Below are 17,553 nucleotides of genomic sequence, written 5' to 3'. Positions count from 1 at the left end.
CTACAGTGGTGGATTTGGGCACCTGGGTTCTTGGACCAGGCTGACGGATGGATCTGCCAACAGTGAGTGCTGCTATAGCTCAGGGATGACCCTAGTTTCACAATATTCTTCATTCTCCAAATGTGGCCCTGGAACTGACTTTATCAGCATCATCTGTAGACTTTTCATAGCTGGGGCCCACCCCAGATCCTACGAACCAGAAACTGCACTTGCCTCTCTGCTGTTTGTAGCAGAGTAGTTGGGCCTCTAGGTAAATCTGAGAAATGCTGAAAGGTTGAGCCACACTGGCCCAGAGAATTCCATTATGATCCAAAGCAGACTAAGAGAGATAAGAACCTCCCTTCTGCCCTCTGTGAAAATTGGCAGGCAACCTTTTGGTATATCCACCAAGGTTGGTATACTTGAGAACCCTCCAACTCCACCTGAAACCTTTAGTGCACTACCTGGATTAGGGTCAGTGTGAAGAAGGCTGTTCTGGAAAATTCTGAAATAGCACATCTTGAAGCAATGGCCAAAAAGGCAATGAGGGAAGGGACTACATGAAGGAAATGATGCAGCTGTTAGGATGGAAGAAGTACAACTGGATGTTGCTCCTCAGGTTGCTAGCCCAAGGCAACAGTGACCATGATATAAGCCCAGGGGGAGAAAATTTGCTGGCCTATGGCACTGTCCTGTGACCCTCTGTAACATCCAATCGATGCTTGGGGTACCTGAATGATTCATGAAAGCTTGAAAAAAATGCAATTGAGCTTCACTGTATGCAGCAGATATGAAAAAATGCTACGTCATAGGGAGGAAGAAGAGACAAAATGCTCAGAGAAAAAAGACTTACTCAAATGTGTCTATGCTCTAAGACCTGGGGTTTGGAGATTGACCATGTCACCCATGGAGGTCAGGAGAACTGTCCCTCTCCCTTGGTGCAAGAAGCACGCTGGAGGAGAATTCGTCTTCACAGATTGATTCACTCAGTTGAGGTTGTTATTTGTTAACTTGTGCCTGACAGCAAAAGATACTGGGAGAAAACTGGGCTTGAGTTAGCTCTCCCAATCAAAAGTCACAATTGTTTGTCCAATTATCGAACCAGAACTCTTTGACCAGAACAATTTGCCGTGAGACAAAAACCTGCAACATTCTCAGTGAAGTGAGGGGAAGGAGGTAGCTGGATAGTTTAAACGCCATTTCCTGCATGTCTTAGTTAATGCTCACACACAGCAATGGGAAGAACCCTCTGCCCCACCCTCTGTCATGTCACAGAGAGGGGAATGGAGTCCTCACCCGGTCTTATCTCCTGGCCTCTCTAGGGGCCCACATGCCAATAAGGGTTCCCAACATGTGGGTGAAACAAACCATATGACCCTCTGGCACCTTTGGGAAGGCATATTCAGAGTCGAATATTTCAAAGATGCCTCACACCTTCATTTGTTTGATGAGTTTCGCCCTTGCAAAGTCAGCTTAATTGTGACCATTGTTGGTGGACTACTACCAAGTTGAAGGTCAGTCGGCAGATGCCTAACCTGAGTTTCATGTGTTTAATCAGAGCAGGTCTGTAAAGCTGGTATGTGGTCTATGGTGTTGATCTGACAAATCTGTCTCGCTATTCCCAATGCCTAAGAGGAAAGCATAACCTCGAGTAACTTACTTTTACTCAAGAGGAACAACAATGCACAAAATCATTCCCTTGGGACAATATTTTCTTAGCATCCACTGCAATGAATTTCAACTGTAAACATTCATAGAGCATCAAATTGGTTCATTCTACTATGACATCATGTTAACTGGACAAGTTAAAGAACAATTACAAAACATACATGTACCAGCTTGTGGAAGAGTACCATATGAGTACCAAATAGAGTCCTACTATGTCACTTTTGGGAGGAGGGATTAGTAGTTTAAGATGTCAAGATTAATGTCCTTGTCTTTTGCTACTATAGACAGATTATTTGTGTTGTTCTGAATTTCACATGTTACAATCTAATTTGCAATGTGCTGGTTGTAATTGCGGGACACAATTAAAAGAGATCCCAGAGGTCTCACTCTGTCCTTCTTCAATGTGAAAACACAAGAAGAATGTGACCTCTGAATCAGGAAGTAGAATCTCACCCTGAGTGTTGTGGTGTCTTGATCTGGAATTTCCTAGTCTCAGAATTTGAAGAAATAAGCTTTTTGTTGACAAGCCATTCCATCCATAGTTCTGCTGCAGCATACAGATGAAGTCTGAAATATCATCAGCTACTAATGATCCACAGCATTTTTCAACCCCTCTGTCTTTGGACTTGTTGACCTGTTTTCTATCAAAATATATGGTGTTTCATTGTGAATTTTCTTTATGACTTTAGAGAAAGTTTATCGAGACCCGGGGTAGGTACCCAGCACCACACATAGTTCCCTGAGCATTCCCAGGAGTGATCCCTGAGCATAGAGCCAGGAGTATACCCTGAGCACAACAGGTGGGACTCTCAAAAATCAAACAAAAGAGAATAGGAATTTATCCAGTAAGAAACGTTCTTCAGAAAGTAATATAAGAAACACATTTGGGTCAGTAGTATCTTTCCGCTTGAAAGCAGCAGAAATTACATAAAGAGAGTCCCCTAAAGGGAATGTCTATGATGTAAGAATATCAGAGAATAAACATAATTGTGGTGTATTTGTACAGTGGAGTATGGGGGTTCCTCTAAGCAATCAACTGGTTTCAATAGTCAAGGGTTGTAGATGACTCCAGATTGTAGAAGAGTTTATTATGCTAATTTTCCAATTATTTTATGTTTCAGCTTTTCTATTAATATTTTAAATAAAAATTTATATTTGAAAAAATAGATAAAAGACTACTGTTTGATATACTAGTAAGTATTCATTTCTAAAAATTATGCCTAGTAAAAGAATTTATACATGTTTAAACTTAATCTATATCTCTACATATATACATACATTATGTTTTGAGGGGCAAAACTGTTCTTCTGTGAGATAAATATTTTATATAGCACATAAAAAAGAAATATTTATATCTTTAAGAATGGAAAGACTAATGATTAAGAGAACATAGATGGAGTGTTGGCAAACCTATATCTTACTTTGTAGGGTTGTTTTCAGGCTGTGTGCTTGTGTTAAATATTACTCAATGGGGCCAATAAAACAGCTCAGCTGGAGAACATTTGTCATGTCTGTGTTAGGCCTTGGGTTCTGTCCATGAAACCCCAAGCAGAAAAACTCAACGGTGAATTTATGACTTAAATATTATAGACTATGCAAATTATACTTCAATAGAAAGTAAAAAAAATTCCAAAAACAGTAACAAGATACAAATATAAATCCTTCTGAAATCAGGAAATACATCTTAAGAATGAATCTTAAACCAATTTTTTTCAAAAACATTTACTGTCTATTTATTCTATAGCCAGGGTAAGTTGAGGAAACCTGCTAACTTTTGCTAGAATTTACTAGTAGCTTCAGGAATGCTGGACCTACTTTCTTTCAAATTGTCCTGTACCATTTTACTCCACATAGAGTCAGGAGTATGCCCTGAATTTATTTATTCATATAATTTTATTAAATAAATAAAAGTCAACTGAAAACGTTCCTATATTCATTCAAACATGCCTCTGGGCATTGCCTGATGCAACAAACTAGCTTTCTCTTTGATCTAATTTGACTAATTCTGGGTAGAAAAGAGATAAGCATAGCTCATAAAGATTCTGGGGAAAATGAGAAAAACAGACATGTGAAGCATAAGATCATACAATGGAAATGCTCAACAGAAAGTCTTAAACTGGGGAGGAATACCAGAAGAAACCATTCCTCTGAAATCAGGGTGTTCATAGCACCAGTTTGAATTTGGGGATTGAGAAAGTTGCTACATGGGCAGGGAAGAATGAGTGTGTGGGAAAGAGCTGAGAAGACCATCTGCTTTCCCCACGGCTATCTCTCAATCTCAACCCAAACAGGGTGTGAGGGTTACAAAGAGACCACCGAAAGCCTGACTGAAAACTGAGCCTGGCCCTGATCAGGGCTGTCCACTGCAGGAGTCATGGCTTGAACTGTGGCACCCTCAACATAAATCTGTTGAACTCCCAATCTAAAGACTTCACAGTGTGTCCCTTTCCGGAAATGGCATTATGAATTCTCTTATGCTGACAACAAGGTAAAACCTTAGGGGTGGGCTCTAATCCAAAGTGATGAAGGTCCTTCTAATAGGAAACCAATAATGCTACTTAAATGGAAACCTCAAAGAATATTACTGTTGTCATGATTTCAAGAGTTAAATTTTTTTTTGTATTTTAGAACTCTGCAGTTTTGATAAAAATTAAAATTGGAATTTTCATATTCATAAATTTATAAATTCAACATGGAAGTTCATTTGTTTAAATTATTTAATAATCTTCTTCCTTTGTGTCCATCTCCATCTCTCATCAATCAATGAGCCACAGTCTATGAAAATTTCATATAGTAAAAGCATTTTAAAGCCAAATTTCTCCCTCAAGAATAATCTATACAGATATTTGCATGTAGTAAAGAATTCCTATATTCATAAAATAACGTTTCATCATAATAAAAATTTCCCCAAATAAGGTGAAAAAATAGGCAGAGATGGGGAAAGTAATCTCTGTTAAAGTTATCACATCCTTCGCTCTTTAGTAACATAATTTATTTCTACCATATTAAAAACACACAACAGTGTTATATCTACAAAAACACAAAGGTATTTAAAGGTGAGTACTTGAATTTCTATCTCTAAGATAAAGTACAATGAAGGATATTTCATTTTATAGTTCCTTTCCAGAACTATACAGAGAGTACTTGATAATGCAATAAGCCAAGAATTGGTCACTGTCACTGTCCTCCTGTTCATTGATTTGCTCGAGCAGGCCCAGTAACGTCTCCATTATGAGACTTGTTGTTACTGTGTTTGGCATATTGAATATGTCATGGGTAGGTTGCCAGGCTTTGCTGTGTGGGTGAGATACTCTCGGTAGCTTGCTGGGCTCTCTGAGAGGGGCAGAAGAATTGAACCCAGCTCGGCCAGGCCAAGAATAATAAATTAAAAACTGTATAGATTGGAAAGGAAAATAGAGAACTGTTCTCAGTTGACAAGATTATCTATTCATAAAATACAACAGAATCAATAACAAACTCCCAGAAACAATAAAAATTAGTACTAATATTTACAGCAATGAATATATATATATGCACATATATACTCTCAGCTAATTTCCAGCACATCTCTGAAAAAAAGTGGAATTTACATTTTATATTTTAAATGAAAATAGGTATGCAAACCTAATAAGATAGATACAAGATCTATAAGGAAAAACCTACAAAACTGAAATAAACCAAATAACCAAATAGGAAGAAGCCCCTCAAGAATAGAAAAACTCATTATTAAAGATTTCATTTATTTTTGTTTAATCTATAGATTAATGCAATCTGAAAACCTCAAAAAAGTTATTTTATGGCTCTTAACAAAAGTATTTTAAGGTTCATAAAGAGAGGAAAAAGAACCAAGGCAAAGGTGAGAGAATGGATACTACCCAAATTCAACACTAACTGGAAATCAACTAGTCAAGCCAGCATGGTATTGGTGAAAGAGTAGAAAAACAGATTAATTGAACAAAACAAAGAGCCCAGACTAGACTTTGCTAAATATAATCAACTGATCTTTAACGGAGAAAAGAAGACAATATAGTGTAAAAAAGAGAGTCTTTCCAATAAACAGTAATGAAACAGTATATATCCCCTTTCCCCCTCCCTCCAAGTGAATCTTGACAAATACCTTACATGTTCCAGAAAAGTTAATGATCACAGATCAAAAATCAATAAAATTGATCCAGAAAATTCAGTTTGTCATGTTTCAAGTGAAATTAAAACATAAAGATAGCAGCACAGAAATTGAAGTGCAGAAAAGTTAACAATGATCACAGTCCTAAGTATAAAACAGAACTCAAAGAGCAATAATGAAATGACACTGGGTATGCAGATGCTGTTCCAGATATAACACCAGAGACACAATTCATGAATGAAACCAGTGATAAGCTGTAGATTACAAGTGAAAGTTTGCTTCTCTGCAAAAGAAAAAATAATGATATGTGCAATGGTATACAGAACTGGCCTTACCCATAGTAGGTAGTTAGGGGTATAAATAAAAGGTTTCTGAATGCTCAGCTATGCTAGATTCAGAACTAACCACCTTATGAACCTGAGGTATGTCTGTGTTGTAATTCTCAGGCAAAGTTTAAGAAGCTTTTGTCTAGTTTAAATATTTTATCTACAGGTGACAACACTAAGCCTAGGAAGGAAAAAAAAATACACCAGTTAAAAAAAATACACCAGTTAAAAAAAATACACCAGAAACCTTCTCCTTAAATATCACTCATGCTGGGGTCAGTTAATAAAAAACGCTACCTTAGCAATGTACCAGGAAAGTACATAAATGCATGTGGAATTTCTGAAGTTATAATTGACACACACAATCACTTGCAGTCTGCTGTGGGATCAAAGTACGTCTTGTGACTAGGTACCACCTGCTTAGCATTCATGCCATAAAATAAAAAAATCAATAAAATTGATCCAGAAAATTCAGTTTGTCATGTTTCAAGTGAAATTAAAACATAAAGATAGCAGCACAGAAATTGAAGTGCGGTATTTTTTATCTTGCACACCATTAAATAAGTGATATTCTTGAAATATTCCCAGATAATTCCTTTTTTCCCAGATAATTCCTTTTTCCCCACTGAAATAGCTTCTCTCTCTCTCTTCCACTCTCTCTCTTTAATTCATTCCATTGGATTCTATGATTTTAAATCACAGTGAATACTGTGTTAATACACAGTAGTTGAGTAAGTTTAGAATCCAAAGTATTCGATTCTTGGTCAAAATGCAACTGCAGAGGGGAGCAACTACTCCACTCCAAAGGGACTCAGGGTCCTGGGACTTCAAAGTAAACCTCTTTCAAAATAGAAGGAACATTTTCCTGGGGACCGATGCATTCACTAGTCAGGAAATGGGGCGGTGGCAGATGAGATGAAGCCAGTCTAGTTTACAGTCTAGAGTCAGAACAAATCGGTTCCAAATCTGGGGCTTTCATTGTACAAAGCAACCCAGGGCGTATTCTCAGATGCGCTGCTATCTAGGTCACAGGTTCCTGTGCTGACATTTCTTTACACATGGCCGTCTCTAATTTAAAGCACAAGATTCAAAAGAAGTTGGCGCTGTTCTCTAAGGACCTTCTCCTGCTTCCCTGGTGACCCGCCCAGTCCCCACTCTTGTCTATTAGTGGAAGCAGCGGCATCTCAGAAGGAGGATCTGGCTGTGACATGCACATCAGACAAAAGTGGTCTTGTCTGTCCTCTTTACCAGCCCGGGAGTCAGAACTGAGGTTATTTATGCACTTGCAACATCTCAGCAACTCCCCAAATTGAGCCCCATGACCATCTCTAGCTGGCACACGGAACCTGATTGTTTAGAAAGAGAGACAGGCTGAGTCCCTTCCAGGGCACCAACGCAAACAGTGGGAAAACCAATGTAGAAATTTTGTGAGTGACATCCTGAGTGAAAACATTTCCGTTTAATGTCTCTGGAAAAAAAGAAAAGCCACGAAAGAAAGAAAATAAAAGGGAATGAATATTTTCCCCTTCCTGAGAAAATTTGAAACAAAAGTGCAATTAATCACATAGTTTTTGGTCTTGTAAATACATTCAGATGTCAAAGAAAAGAAAAAAAATTCAACTTGTCATGTGTTCACAACTGTGATAAATGCCATGCACAAGATGGACCATTTAAGGAATCTGTCAACTGACAGCTACTCAGGGTAGCGCATGATACGGTCAGCAGTTTTGGACAGTGGTGTTTTGCAGGTGGGGGGTCGTAAGGTGGGGGTAGAAATGACCAAGGTATTTGACTTTGTGGGTAGGCTAATTCCGGGGAAATCAGGATGTGTTAGCTTGCTTTTAAAAGTTAAGGGATTTGTTCTCCCATGAAGAAAATTCTATTTTCCAGATCAAGAGAAAATAGGGAAAATTTGAAGCTTTGGTTGATTTTAAGAAAGAAAAGGATATGATAGAAATGGAAATATATACCTAAACATCTAGACCCAGCTGACCAGACTCAGCTATTGACCTGTGCTCCCACCTTCCCAGTTTTCCTTTTGACCTGCATTGTATTTGACTGCCCAGCTGCCAATCACCTTCCTTTGCACCTCAGCATTAGCAAGGAGCTGCTGAAGAAACAGTACTATTGCGATAACCCCAAGATATGCTACTGTTTGATTCTTCTCTATTATCATCTGTTACCTTTCCATTAAGAGGGTAACTCTGAGAGCCATGATCAGCTCTACATTCTCATCTGCCACAGGTCAAGGTTTATACCAGAGCCCTATACCCTACTCATGAGCATGTCTGGAGAACTTACTGAAAGAAATTAACATATAGATCATGCAATATCCTCGTGGTTTTTTTTTTCTTTTTGGGTCACACCCAGTGATGCTCAGGGGTTCCTCCTGGCTCTGCACTAAGGAATTACTCCTGGAGGTGCTCAGGGGACCATATGGGATGCCAGGGATCATTCCCGGGTCAGCCACATGCAAGACAAATGCCCTCCCCCCGTACTATCCCTCTAGCCATTCCTCATGCTTCTTAACAAACTACCTTAGAGGTCTCAAAGGCACACAAATTGTTTAGGAAAAACACTGCATTTTATTTTGTTACCCAAGATGTAGCACTGCACTGTAGCACTGTCCTCCCATTGTTCATCGATTTGCTCAAGCGGGCACCAGTAACGTTTCCATTGTGAGACTTCTTATTACTGTTTTTGGCATATCGAATATGTCACGGGTAGCTTGCCAGGCTTTGCTGTGCGGGCAGAATACTCTTGGTAGCTTGCTGGGCTCTCTGAGAGGGGTGGAGGAATCAAACCCAGTTCGGCTGTGTACAAGGCAAAAGCCCTTCCTGCTGTGCTATCGCTCCAGCCCACCCAAGATGTAAAAGGCCCTCCCGTTGTTGTTCGTCGATTTGCTCGAGCGGGCCCAGTAACGTCTCCATTGGAGACTTTGTTGTTACTGTATTTGGCATATCGAATACATCACAGGGAGCTTGCCAGGCTCTGCCATGCGGGCGAGATACTCTCGATAGCTTGCCGGGCTCTCCGAGAGGGGCGGAGGAATCGAACTCGGGTCGGCCATGTTGGCTGTATGCAAGGCAAACGCCCTACCGTTGTGCTATCGCTCCAGCCCAGCTAGCACAGTGGTAGGGCATTTGCCTTGCACGCAGCCAACCCAAGATGTATTAAAGCTTATATAAAATACAACAAGAAAAAATAAACAATCCTACCAAAATATGGGCAGAGGATATGAGCAAATATTTTTTTTAAATACATACAGATGGCCAATGGGAGGACAGTGCTACAGTGCTACATACATATGGCCAATAGATATATAAAAATATTCATCATCACTGACTATCAGGGAAATAAAAATCAGGTAAATGAAAACAAAATGACTTGCCTTAATGCATTTTAAGGCAATACTTTTATTCTTGGAATTTCTTCCTGTTCCCCAACCAGACCCTCATGACATATGGAAGAGTTCAGGTAACCTAACCAAGAGAAACTAAAGTAGGGCAGATCTAAACTGGAGCCAGCAATATTTTAGCTTAGTTCTCCATAGCTTAGATCTTTCAGGTTTTAAAAAATATAAAGGATTAGCTTCAACCCGGAGCAAAAAATATCACAACAGACTGACTTTCCAGTGATAGTTCTGAAGTACTTCTCTCTCTCTCTCTCTCTCTCTCTCTCTCTCTCTCTCTCTCTCTCTCTCTCTCTCTCTCCACAAATACTACAGATTTCCCTCAGAAACCAAGCTGTTCTACAGAGTCATTTCCAAATCGTCCCCAGGGTTCAGACCCATGACGGCCAGATGGCAAGATCCAACTTTTGTGCATGACTTCAAATGTAAATGATGATGGCAGAGACAGGAGGATGACGTGGGCCTTGCCCCTCTGGTCAGGCTGTGTCTGTGGTAGCCATGCCGCCCTGGAGAGCACAGAGCTCTGCAGCAGGCAGAGGGAAGGGGCCTTGGGCAACTTTGCAGAACTTGCCAGGGCATGGAGAGAAGAGAGAGTCCTAGTTAATGGGCACCGGAAGGGAAGAGGGACAAGAGCCTGCAGCTCAACCACCACTGAGGAGAAACTAATACCCATGGCAGAGAATTAGCTCCAGGGCAGGGACATGCTGCCAAGTTCCAGAGACAGTCCCAGGTCGCCCCTGAAGGTGGGTGGCTGGCTGGCCAGGCTGACCTCTGTCGGCACAGGTCTTCTCACCATCACACTGCAAAGCATTCCCCCCTCCACCCCCTCTCCCTAGCCCCTGGGCTCCCGGAGGCCCTCCTTACTCTAACTGGAGAATAAACAGAGAAGACAAAGAAATGCATCATTTAAATCGGGCAATGTCCTTGTAAGCACTTGAAAGCGTTTTGTTGTTAATTACTTCTGCAGAGACCCAAAAGACCAGTCAAAATTCAGATGTTTATGTAACAGATTCAAATTCTGGATCTGGGGGGGGGGAAGAAAAACATGTTGATTATCTTCTTTCCTACTGTCACATGGAAGGAGAGACCATTATCTGTGTAATCTCCAGTGATCCAAAAAGTAATGACTAGATTCCTAACCCTGCTGGAGTTAGGAATGATTAATCTGGCCTGAGCGCCGTAATCTGAGCCTGTGGTGAGGTGTCCCCAGGAGAGTCACTCTGCAAGCTTAATGTATCTCTTCCTGTGTCCATACAAAAAGGACATTGCTCCGAGTTAACTATGCAAAGGACTTAAGGAGAAGAGAAAAACAATATTTACAAGAGAGCACACAGAAAGAGGTTACAAAAAACACAGAGGGATGGGAGCACTGTGATGGGAGTAACCCAATAAACCTAAGCTCCCTGTGGCAAGGCAGAAGGAACAAACCAATGTTATCCTATAATTATCCAAGGATGCTGGGCCAAGAATGCAGCATGTTGGGCATATTCAGAGGTAATTTCACCTTGGTCAGATAAAGCATGGACTAGCAACTAGAAGGAGAGGGGTTAAGAATCAGACAGAGGAGGAGAACTGAATTGTAAATACTGGTTCCTTTGAAATAGGGCACAGCTCTGTACAATAGCCCTGGGGCAGCCCTTGGCTTGGGTCAAATCTCTTTGTACCTGCATCACACCTACCACCTGAGTCCACTTCTTACTAAAGCAAGGTACTCTCAGCTGCTCTTCGCAGCCAGGGGCATGGGGACACAGACGGTCCAGCTGGAGAGAAGCCCCACTTCTAAAAAGCCAAAGAGAATGCTTACCGTGATGCTGGTGGGATGCAGAGTTTAGCCCCAAGAGCTGCACCACTGCAATGATGTTTTGACTGAAAAAGCCATTTACTCTCCCAACTCAACCACATCCTTTGAAACCCCGGGTCTTTTACTTTACTCCTACTTTTGGCAGATGCCACATGGTTTCCTGTGTCTGATTTAATAACCCCATAAATCTCTCTATACACAAAATTTCTCTTCAGTTTTGATGCTGTACCAGGCGATGCTCAGAGTTTGTGCCTGGATATGTGCTCAGGGATCACTCCTGGTGTGCTCGGGGCATTAGGGATCAAATCTTGTTGGCCACATGCAAGGTAAGCTCCCTATTCTCTGTACTATTGCTACTGCTTGCTATACACATTTTTCTTTTCTTTTTTTTTTTATAATTTATTTCTTTATTGAATCACTGTGGGAAAAGTTACAGAGCTTTCGGGTTTAGGTCTCAGTCATGTAAATATCAAACACATTTCCCTTTACCAATACTTATTTTTAACTGCGAACCCCAATAGAACCCCACCTCCCACCCCACCCCTCCCAATTCCTGTGAGGCAGATGAGTTCTAGTTAATACTCTCTCTACTTTGACTAGATACATTGTTTCGATAGAAGATGCACAATTATTGTTTAGAGTTTACGACCCCCCCCTCCAATCAGACATGCTGAAACAGCGTTGTGAAATGATTTGCTTTCTACAACTTGGTTTAAGAATAAAATGATGTCGCGCGGCCGTGATAGTGGTTTTGGATTTCTGCTATTTTACTTATTAACCCTGGAAGAATTTCTATTAAAAGTTAGATAGTTAAGAGATTGGTTTCTGTGCTCTGGAGTCGTGGCCGTGCCAGAGAGCCGCTTGTGGGGGGCAGCTGGCGACCTTGGTCAGGCGTGAAGGACGGCCCATTACGCCCCCCTTCCCATGAGGTCCCTGCCGCTCCCACCACCCCCGGCTCAAACCTGCTGTCCACAAGGCTCCCGTGCGGCCGCCATCTTTCTTTCCAGACCACATTTTTAAAAAAGTATTTTTCGTCAAGAAGTTTGAAACACTTTGAGAGTCTAAGTAATCTAAACTACCCCAGAAGGGGGCCCCACTTCCTGTGCTGTCCACAGCTAAGAAGCGCGAAGCTTGCCATGGGCCTGTTATGTGGAATTTTGCTCTAAGACCCTGTACTTTACCCCCCAGGGTTCAGAGATTGAGCTTTTGAAGCTCTCTGATAACATTGCACTTGCTACTTTTTTTGTACTTTGCAAACAAAACACCAATTCCTTGGCATATCCAATGCTACTACTCAAGTCCCCATTCCCCCAGCCCCCTGCCCCTCCCAGTCATAACCAGGGCCAGCACACAAGTGTTCTAGGACTTTCCCTTCTTTTTTGGTTTGGGGACCACACCAGGTAGTACTCAGGGCTCATCCTTGGCTCTGAGCTCAAGACTCACTCCTGGAAGGCTTGGGGGACCAAAGGGGATGCTGAGCATTGAACCCGAGTCAGCTGTGTGTACAGAGAGCATCCTATAAGAGCTGTACTATCACTCGGGTTCTTACCTTTCACTTTTGCATCTGTGGAAGTGTGGGCTCTCCTGGGGACCGCTCTAGACGCTGCCTACAGAGATGCACAGGAACTCTACTTCACTCAGCTGGAGGCAAGAGAGGAGAGACGTAGCCTGGAGCCAAAGTTGAGGCTTCAGGAACAAAATCTCACCAGGGATGCACTGAGTGGCACTTGGTCACAGGGGCCTGGTGAAGAAGACCCCATCTGAGCCAAGAACCAGAAGATCCACAGGATTCCCGGGGCCACAGTGAAGCAGCAGGTGCTCTAGAGCAGGAAGAGGTTTTCCAGTCTATTGTGGGGTCCTTGTGAAACTGAGTAAAGCCAGGGTGGGGAATGGGGGTGGGTAGGGGGCTGGCAGGTTGTCATGCAGGGGTGGGCTGTGGGTAGTCACCGTCGGTGTGCCAGGTATGTGACTTACTTCACTGCTCTGAGGTTGTCCCTGAGTGCGAGAAGGGGCCTCTCTGCATTTGCTGCAAGTCCTCATATCTTGTTCCACACCCTCCCGGCAGTCTCATCATGGCACTGAACTACTCCATGCCCTGGGGTATCTGCTTCCTGTCTCTGCTTCCCCGGTGCAAAGTGCTCAGCTCCGAGACTGGCTGGGATAAGTGGTCCTTACTTTTTTCGCTTCAAACTAGGATCCTAGAACCAGGAACAAGGCAGATGCTAACATGTCTGCATGAAAAGCAGAGAGGATGAAAATGCTGTGATTTATTCTTGCAACCTGTCTGCAAATGTGTGCCAGTGTTGGTCAGCCAGGGATCTCCTCTAAACACATCTTGGACATTGTCACTAGTTCAATGCCTTCAGGTGAATCCGGGATGCCAGCGGGGGCCCCTCTTCCCCCAGATGACAGAGAGGGAACGGTTATGGAACCATAACTGGGGTGATTTCAAAAGGCAGACTGGAACCCTGCAGCCTGCTGGGGAGAATAATGAGACCAGAGCAGAGCCAGGGAAAGAAAGGCATGTATGTGACTCCTTCATGAGTGAGAGACTAGAATGTTTTGGTTTCTAAACGGGCTAAGCAAGCCCTGTTTGGAAACTCAGGAGACAAAAACCATCAGAGAAGGAACACAAAGCAGGAGAGCATTGGAAGAGTTCTTTGTCTTTGCAGTATCTCTCTTAGAAATAACTTTGCTTTTTCAATGAAAGGAGAGTATATATCAGAATCAGCAATTTTTGTTAGATCAGAAGGACTTCAATAAACATGCTCTCTTCCTCCTTCCTCTCCAAGGCTTTGTAGCAGCAAGGAAGGCAGAGCAAAAGGCACGCAATTTCAGGAAGGCACGAGAAAGAGATGGAGTGCAAGAACGCCCAAAGACCCACGAGACCAGTGGAGGTTGGTGTCTGGGAGAGGAGTCATGTGGTGTCATTCCAACCTTTCTGTGCTGAAGGGGACCGCAAGGGCCAGAAGGGGGTCTGGGATTTCTCCTCTTAGCTCTCTAAGAAAGTAAGGGGTAAATTGCAAAGGGAGAATATTCCTACACAGCTCAGTTAAGATGCTCAAATTATGTTATTATTTCATTCCTCATGAATGGCAATGCTCTCCTCTCAGGAAGCTTTCGTGGAACCAGGAAAAAAGAATGCCTGCTAATTGTGATATTTTAATGAAAACAATATTCTCTTCTCTCGTTAGATAATCTCTTCCCCAAAAGGAACATCTGTGAAAAGGCACAGACCAGGCATATGCCCTCATTTCTAAGTCGAGGCTAAGCATTCCATTTGTCTATGAAAATGCCCAACCCTCCTGGAGGAACCAGCCAAGGCCACCCTACTGACCCAGATACCCTCAGCCCCCCTCCCGCTGCACACAGGGTCGTACCTTCCACGGTGGCTCGCTTGGGCTGGATGGTGATGGCTCCTTCGGCAATGTCTTCATTCTGGTGCAGTGGGTTCACTTTGGATCCCCAGCTGTCAGATCCCACCCAGAGGAAATGGCCCACTTGGTCAGCTCTTTTGGCTGCGGCAAGAATCTGTCTGTGGAAAGAAACAGGACAAGGTTTGCGGGTGACAAAGAGCAGCTGATGACTCTACACATGCCAGGAGTCAAGCCGGGGAGAAGCCAGCAACTCGCTCTGCAAAAGGAAGAGATCGGAAGCGAGCTGAAACGGATGCCAAAGGATTTTCATTCCAACTTTGCAAAGAAAAATATGAGAAACCAAATCCGCTGATGAAAACCATAGCACAAAACACTCAAGCCAGAAGACATTGAGAGAAATAAAAGTGACTGATAATCAAGGGCTCTTTGGTTCTATTCACCAGAGAGAAGATAAATATAAATTAGGATGAGATGCCAAAGTTACTTTTCACTGTGGTTAAGATATTAATTTGGGGGGCGTGCAAGCAGCCACAGTGAACTGGAAGAGCCCTTCTTGGCTAATGCACCCACATGAGCACCTACATTAGAGGAGACTCCTATGGTTTTAAAAGTGCTCGGGAAGTAGAACTCTAACCCAGGAACCGCACCAACGTGGGTCCCTCCCCCACAGTTTTTGTTTTTTTGTTTTGAGGCTACACAATTTGGTGCTCAAGGTTTACTCCTAGGGAGAGAGAGAGGAGAGAGAGAGAGAGAGAGAGAGAGAGAGAGAGAGAGAGAGAGAGAGAGAGAGAGAGAGAAAGAGAGAAGAGAGACAGACAGAGAGAGAGAGCATAAAAGTGCCTACCATAGAGGCAGTCAGGGATGGGGGGGTGCAACACGAGGGAACCTGGTGATAGTGGTTGGTTCTGGGAAATATACAATGGTGGAGGGATGGGTGTTGGAATATTGTATGACTGAAATCCAATCATGAACAGCTTTGTAAGGGTATATTTCACAGTGATTCAATAGAAAGGTTTAAAAATAAAAAGGTTTACTCCTGCATCTGTGCTTAGGGACCACTACTGACAGTACTCCAGGGACCTACGTGGAACTGGTCATTGAATCCAGGTCACTTGTAAGGCAAGTGCCCTTCCTGATGCACTATCAATCTGGCTCCTCAATGTCACCCTGTAATTGCTTAAAAAAACACAGTCACTAAGATGGTATCCTTTCTGAAGTTTATCCTCTATTGTTCTTTTAAAACCTTCCTTCGAGATAGTTTCAGCTAAATATTTCAAAGCATTATTGAATATTCTAGGACCCACTGAAATATTCCCTCTTCTGTGAAGCCTTTCCCAATTCTTTTAGTAAAAGGAATTTCTCCAATACTTCCCACACAACTCTAGTTTTACTCTACCATATGCCCATGTAATTGTTCATAAATTTATCTTCCTTCAAATAAATTTTAGAAATTTTAGCCTCCTGGATAAAACAGATATTAAATTTGTTCTTAGGAACATCAAAGTTATGAGTTTTGTTTGTGTTTTGGGACCACTCCTGTGGTGCTCGGGGTTTACTCCTAGCTCATGGTTGGGCTCAAAGGACCATATTGATTCCAGATTTCAACCCTGGATCAGAGGCATGCAAGGTAAGTACCCTAGTGCTGTACTGTCTCTCCAGCCACAAAGTTGTGATTTTTTAATGGGACTGAAAAATGACTGTGTATCATATCAGGAAAGAATAAATGATATATACATATATACATATATATATGATACATATACTATTATCTGTCACTGTCCTCCCACTGTTCATCAATTTTCTCGAGCAGGCATCAGTAACAGCACGTGTAGAGTAACAAACTGTGAGACTTGTTGTTACTGTTTTTGGCATATCAAATACATCATGAGGAGCTTGCCAGGCTCTGCCGTGTGGGTGGGATACTCTTGGGAGCTTGATGAGCTCTCTGAGAGGGGCAGAGGAATCGAACTTGGGTTGGCCGTGTGCAAGGCAAATGACCTACCTGCTGTCCTATTGCTCTCAGAGAGGCCGGCAAGCTTCCGAGAGTATCTCGCCCACACAGCAAAGCCTAGCAAGCTACCCGTGACATATTCGATATGCCAAATACAGTAACAACAAGTCTTACAATGTTATTGGGCCTGCTCGAGCAAAGCACTGAACAACAGGAGGACAGTGACAGATATACTAGTATATAATATGTATTTTTCATATATATGAAATAAAAAAAACTCTAGATTTATTTCTCCCAGACAGAATATAAAGTGGAACTTCTCTAATAAAAATATAAGGAATAGATTCTGTAGATTCTGATATTATAAATACCCAAACTGCAGAAGACCAAGAGTTGATGCTGGTGAGATGGGATGGAACACATTGAAGTTGTTATTTAGTGCTGAAACAGTAGCACTGTAGCTCTGTTCTCGTCAATTTGTTTGAGCAGGCACTAGTAATGTCTCCATTGTGAGACTTGTTACTGTTTTTTTATTGGCTTGTTGCTGTTCTTGGCATATTGAATATGTCATGGGTAGCTTGCCAGGCTTTGCTGTGCGGGCAGAATACTCTTTCACATCTGGGTTGGGTGCATGCAAGGCAAATGCCCTACCCGTTATGCTATTGCCCTACCCTGCTATGCTATTGCTCTGCTGAAACAGTAATACCCTATATTGACAGAAATGCTAAGTTTGTGCTTATAGAACGCTGAAAACCAAGAGTATATTACCCCAGGTAGTAATAATAATTCCTGAAAAAAATCAACATCCAAAGGACTCTATATATTTCTACAGAGAGATGCCACCATGGAACAGGAAGAGGATGCCTCACTAGTCCAAGACAGGATGCTCTGGGATGTCTGAGAGGAGTGCTACCAG

At 42.3% G+C, this 17,553-nt stretch overlaps 1 protein-coding gene across 3 annotated transcripts in view; it reads right to left on the bottom strand.

Moving 5' to 3' along the window:
- The window catches only part of GRM7 (glutamate metabotropic receptor 7), a 931,188-nt gene that overhangs the window by 376,075 nt on the left and 537,560 nt on the right, over positions 1-17,553 (bottom strand). For all 3 annotated transcript variants that reach the window (XM_056129060.1, XM_056129058.1, XM_056129059.1), the window contains exon 4: positions 14,690-14,844. In XM_056129060.1, coding sequence (XP_055985035.1) covers positions 14,690-14,844 — 155 coding nt within the window. The remainder of the gene's footprint in view (positions 1-14,689; positions 14,845-17,553) is intronic.

This window comes from Sorex fumeus, unplaced genomic scaffold, assembly GCF_029834395.1.
Source record: "Sorex fumeus unplaced genomic scaffold, SorFum_2.1 ptg000072l, whole genome shotgun sequence".
NCBI classification, from domain to species: domain Eukaryota; kingdom Metazoa; phylum Chordata; class Mammalia; order Eulipotyphla; family Soricidae; genus Sorex; species Sorex fumeus.
The sequence above is the reverse complement of the archived record's forward strand: the minus strand, read 5'-3'. Positions and strand labels throughout refer to the sequence as shown.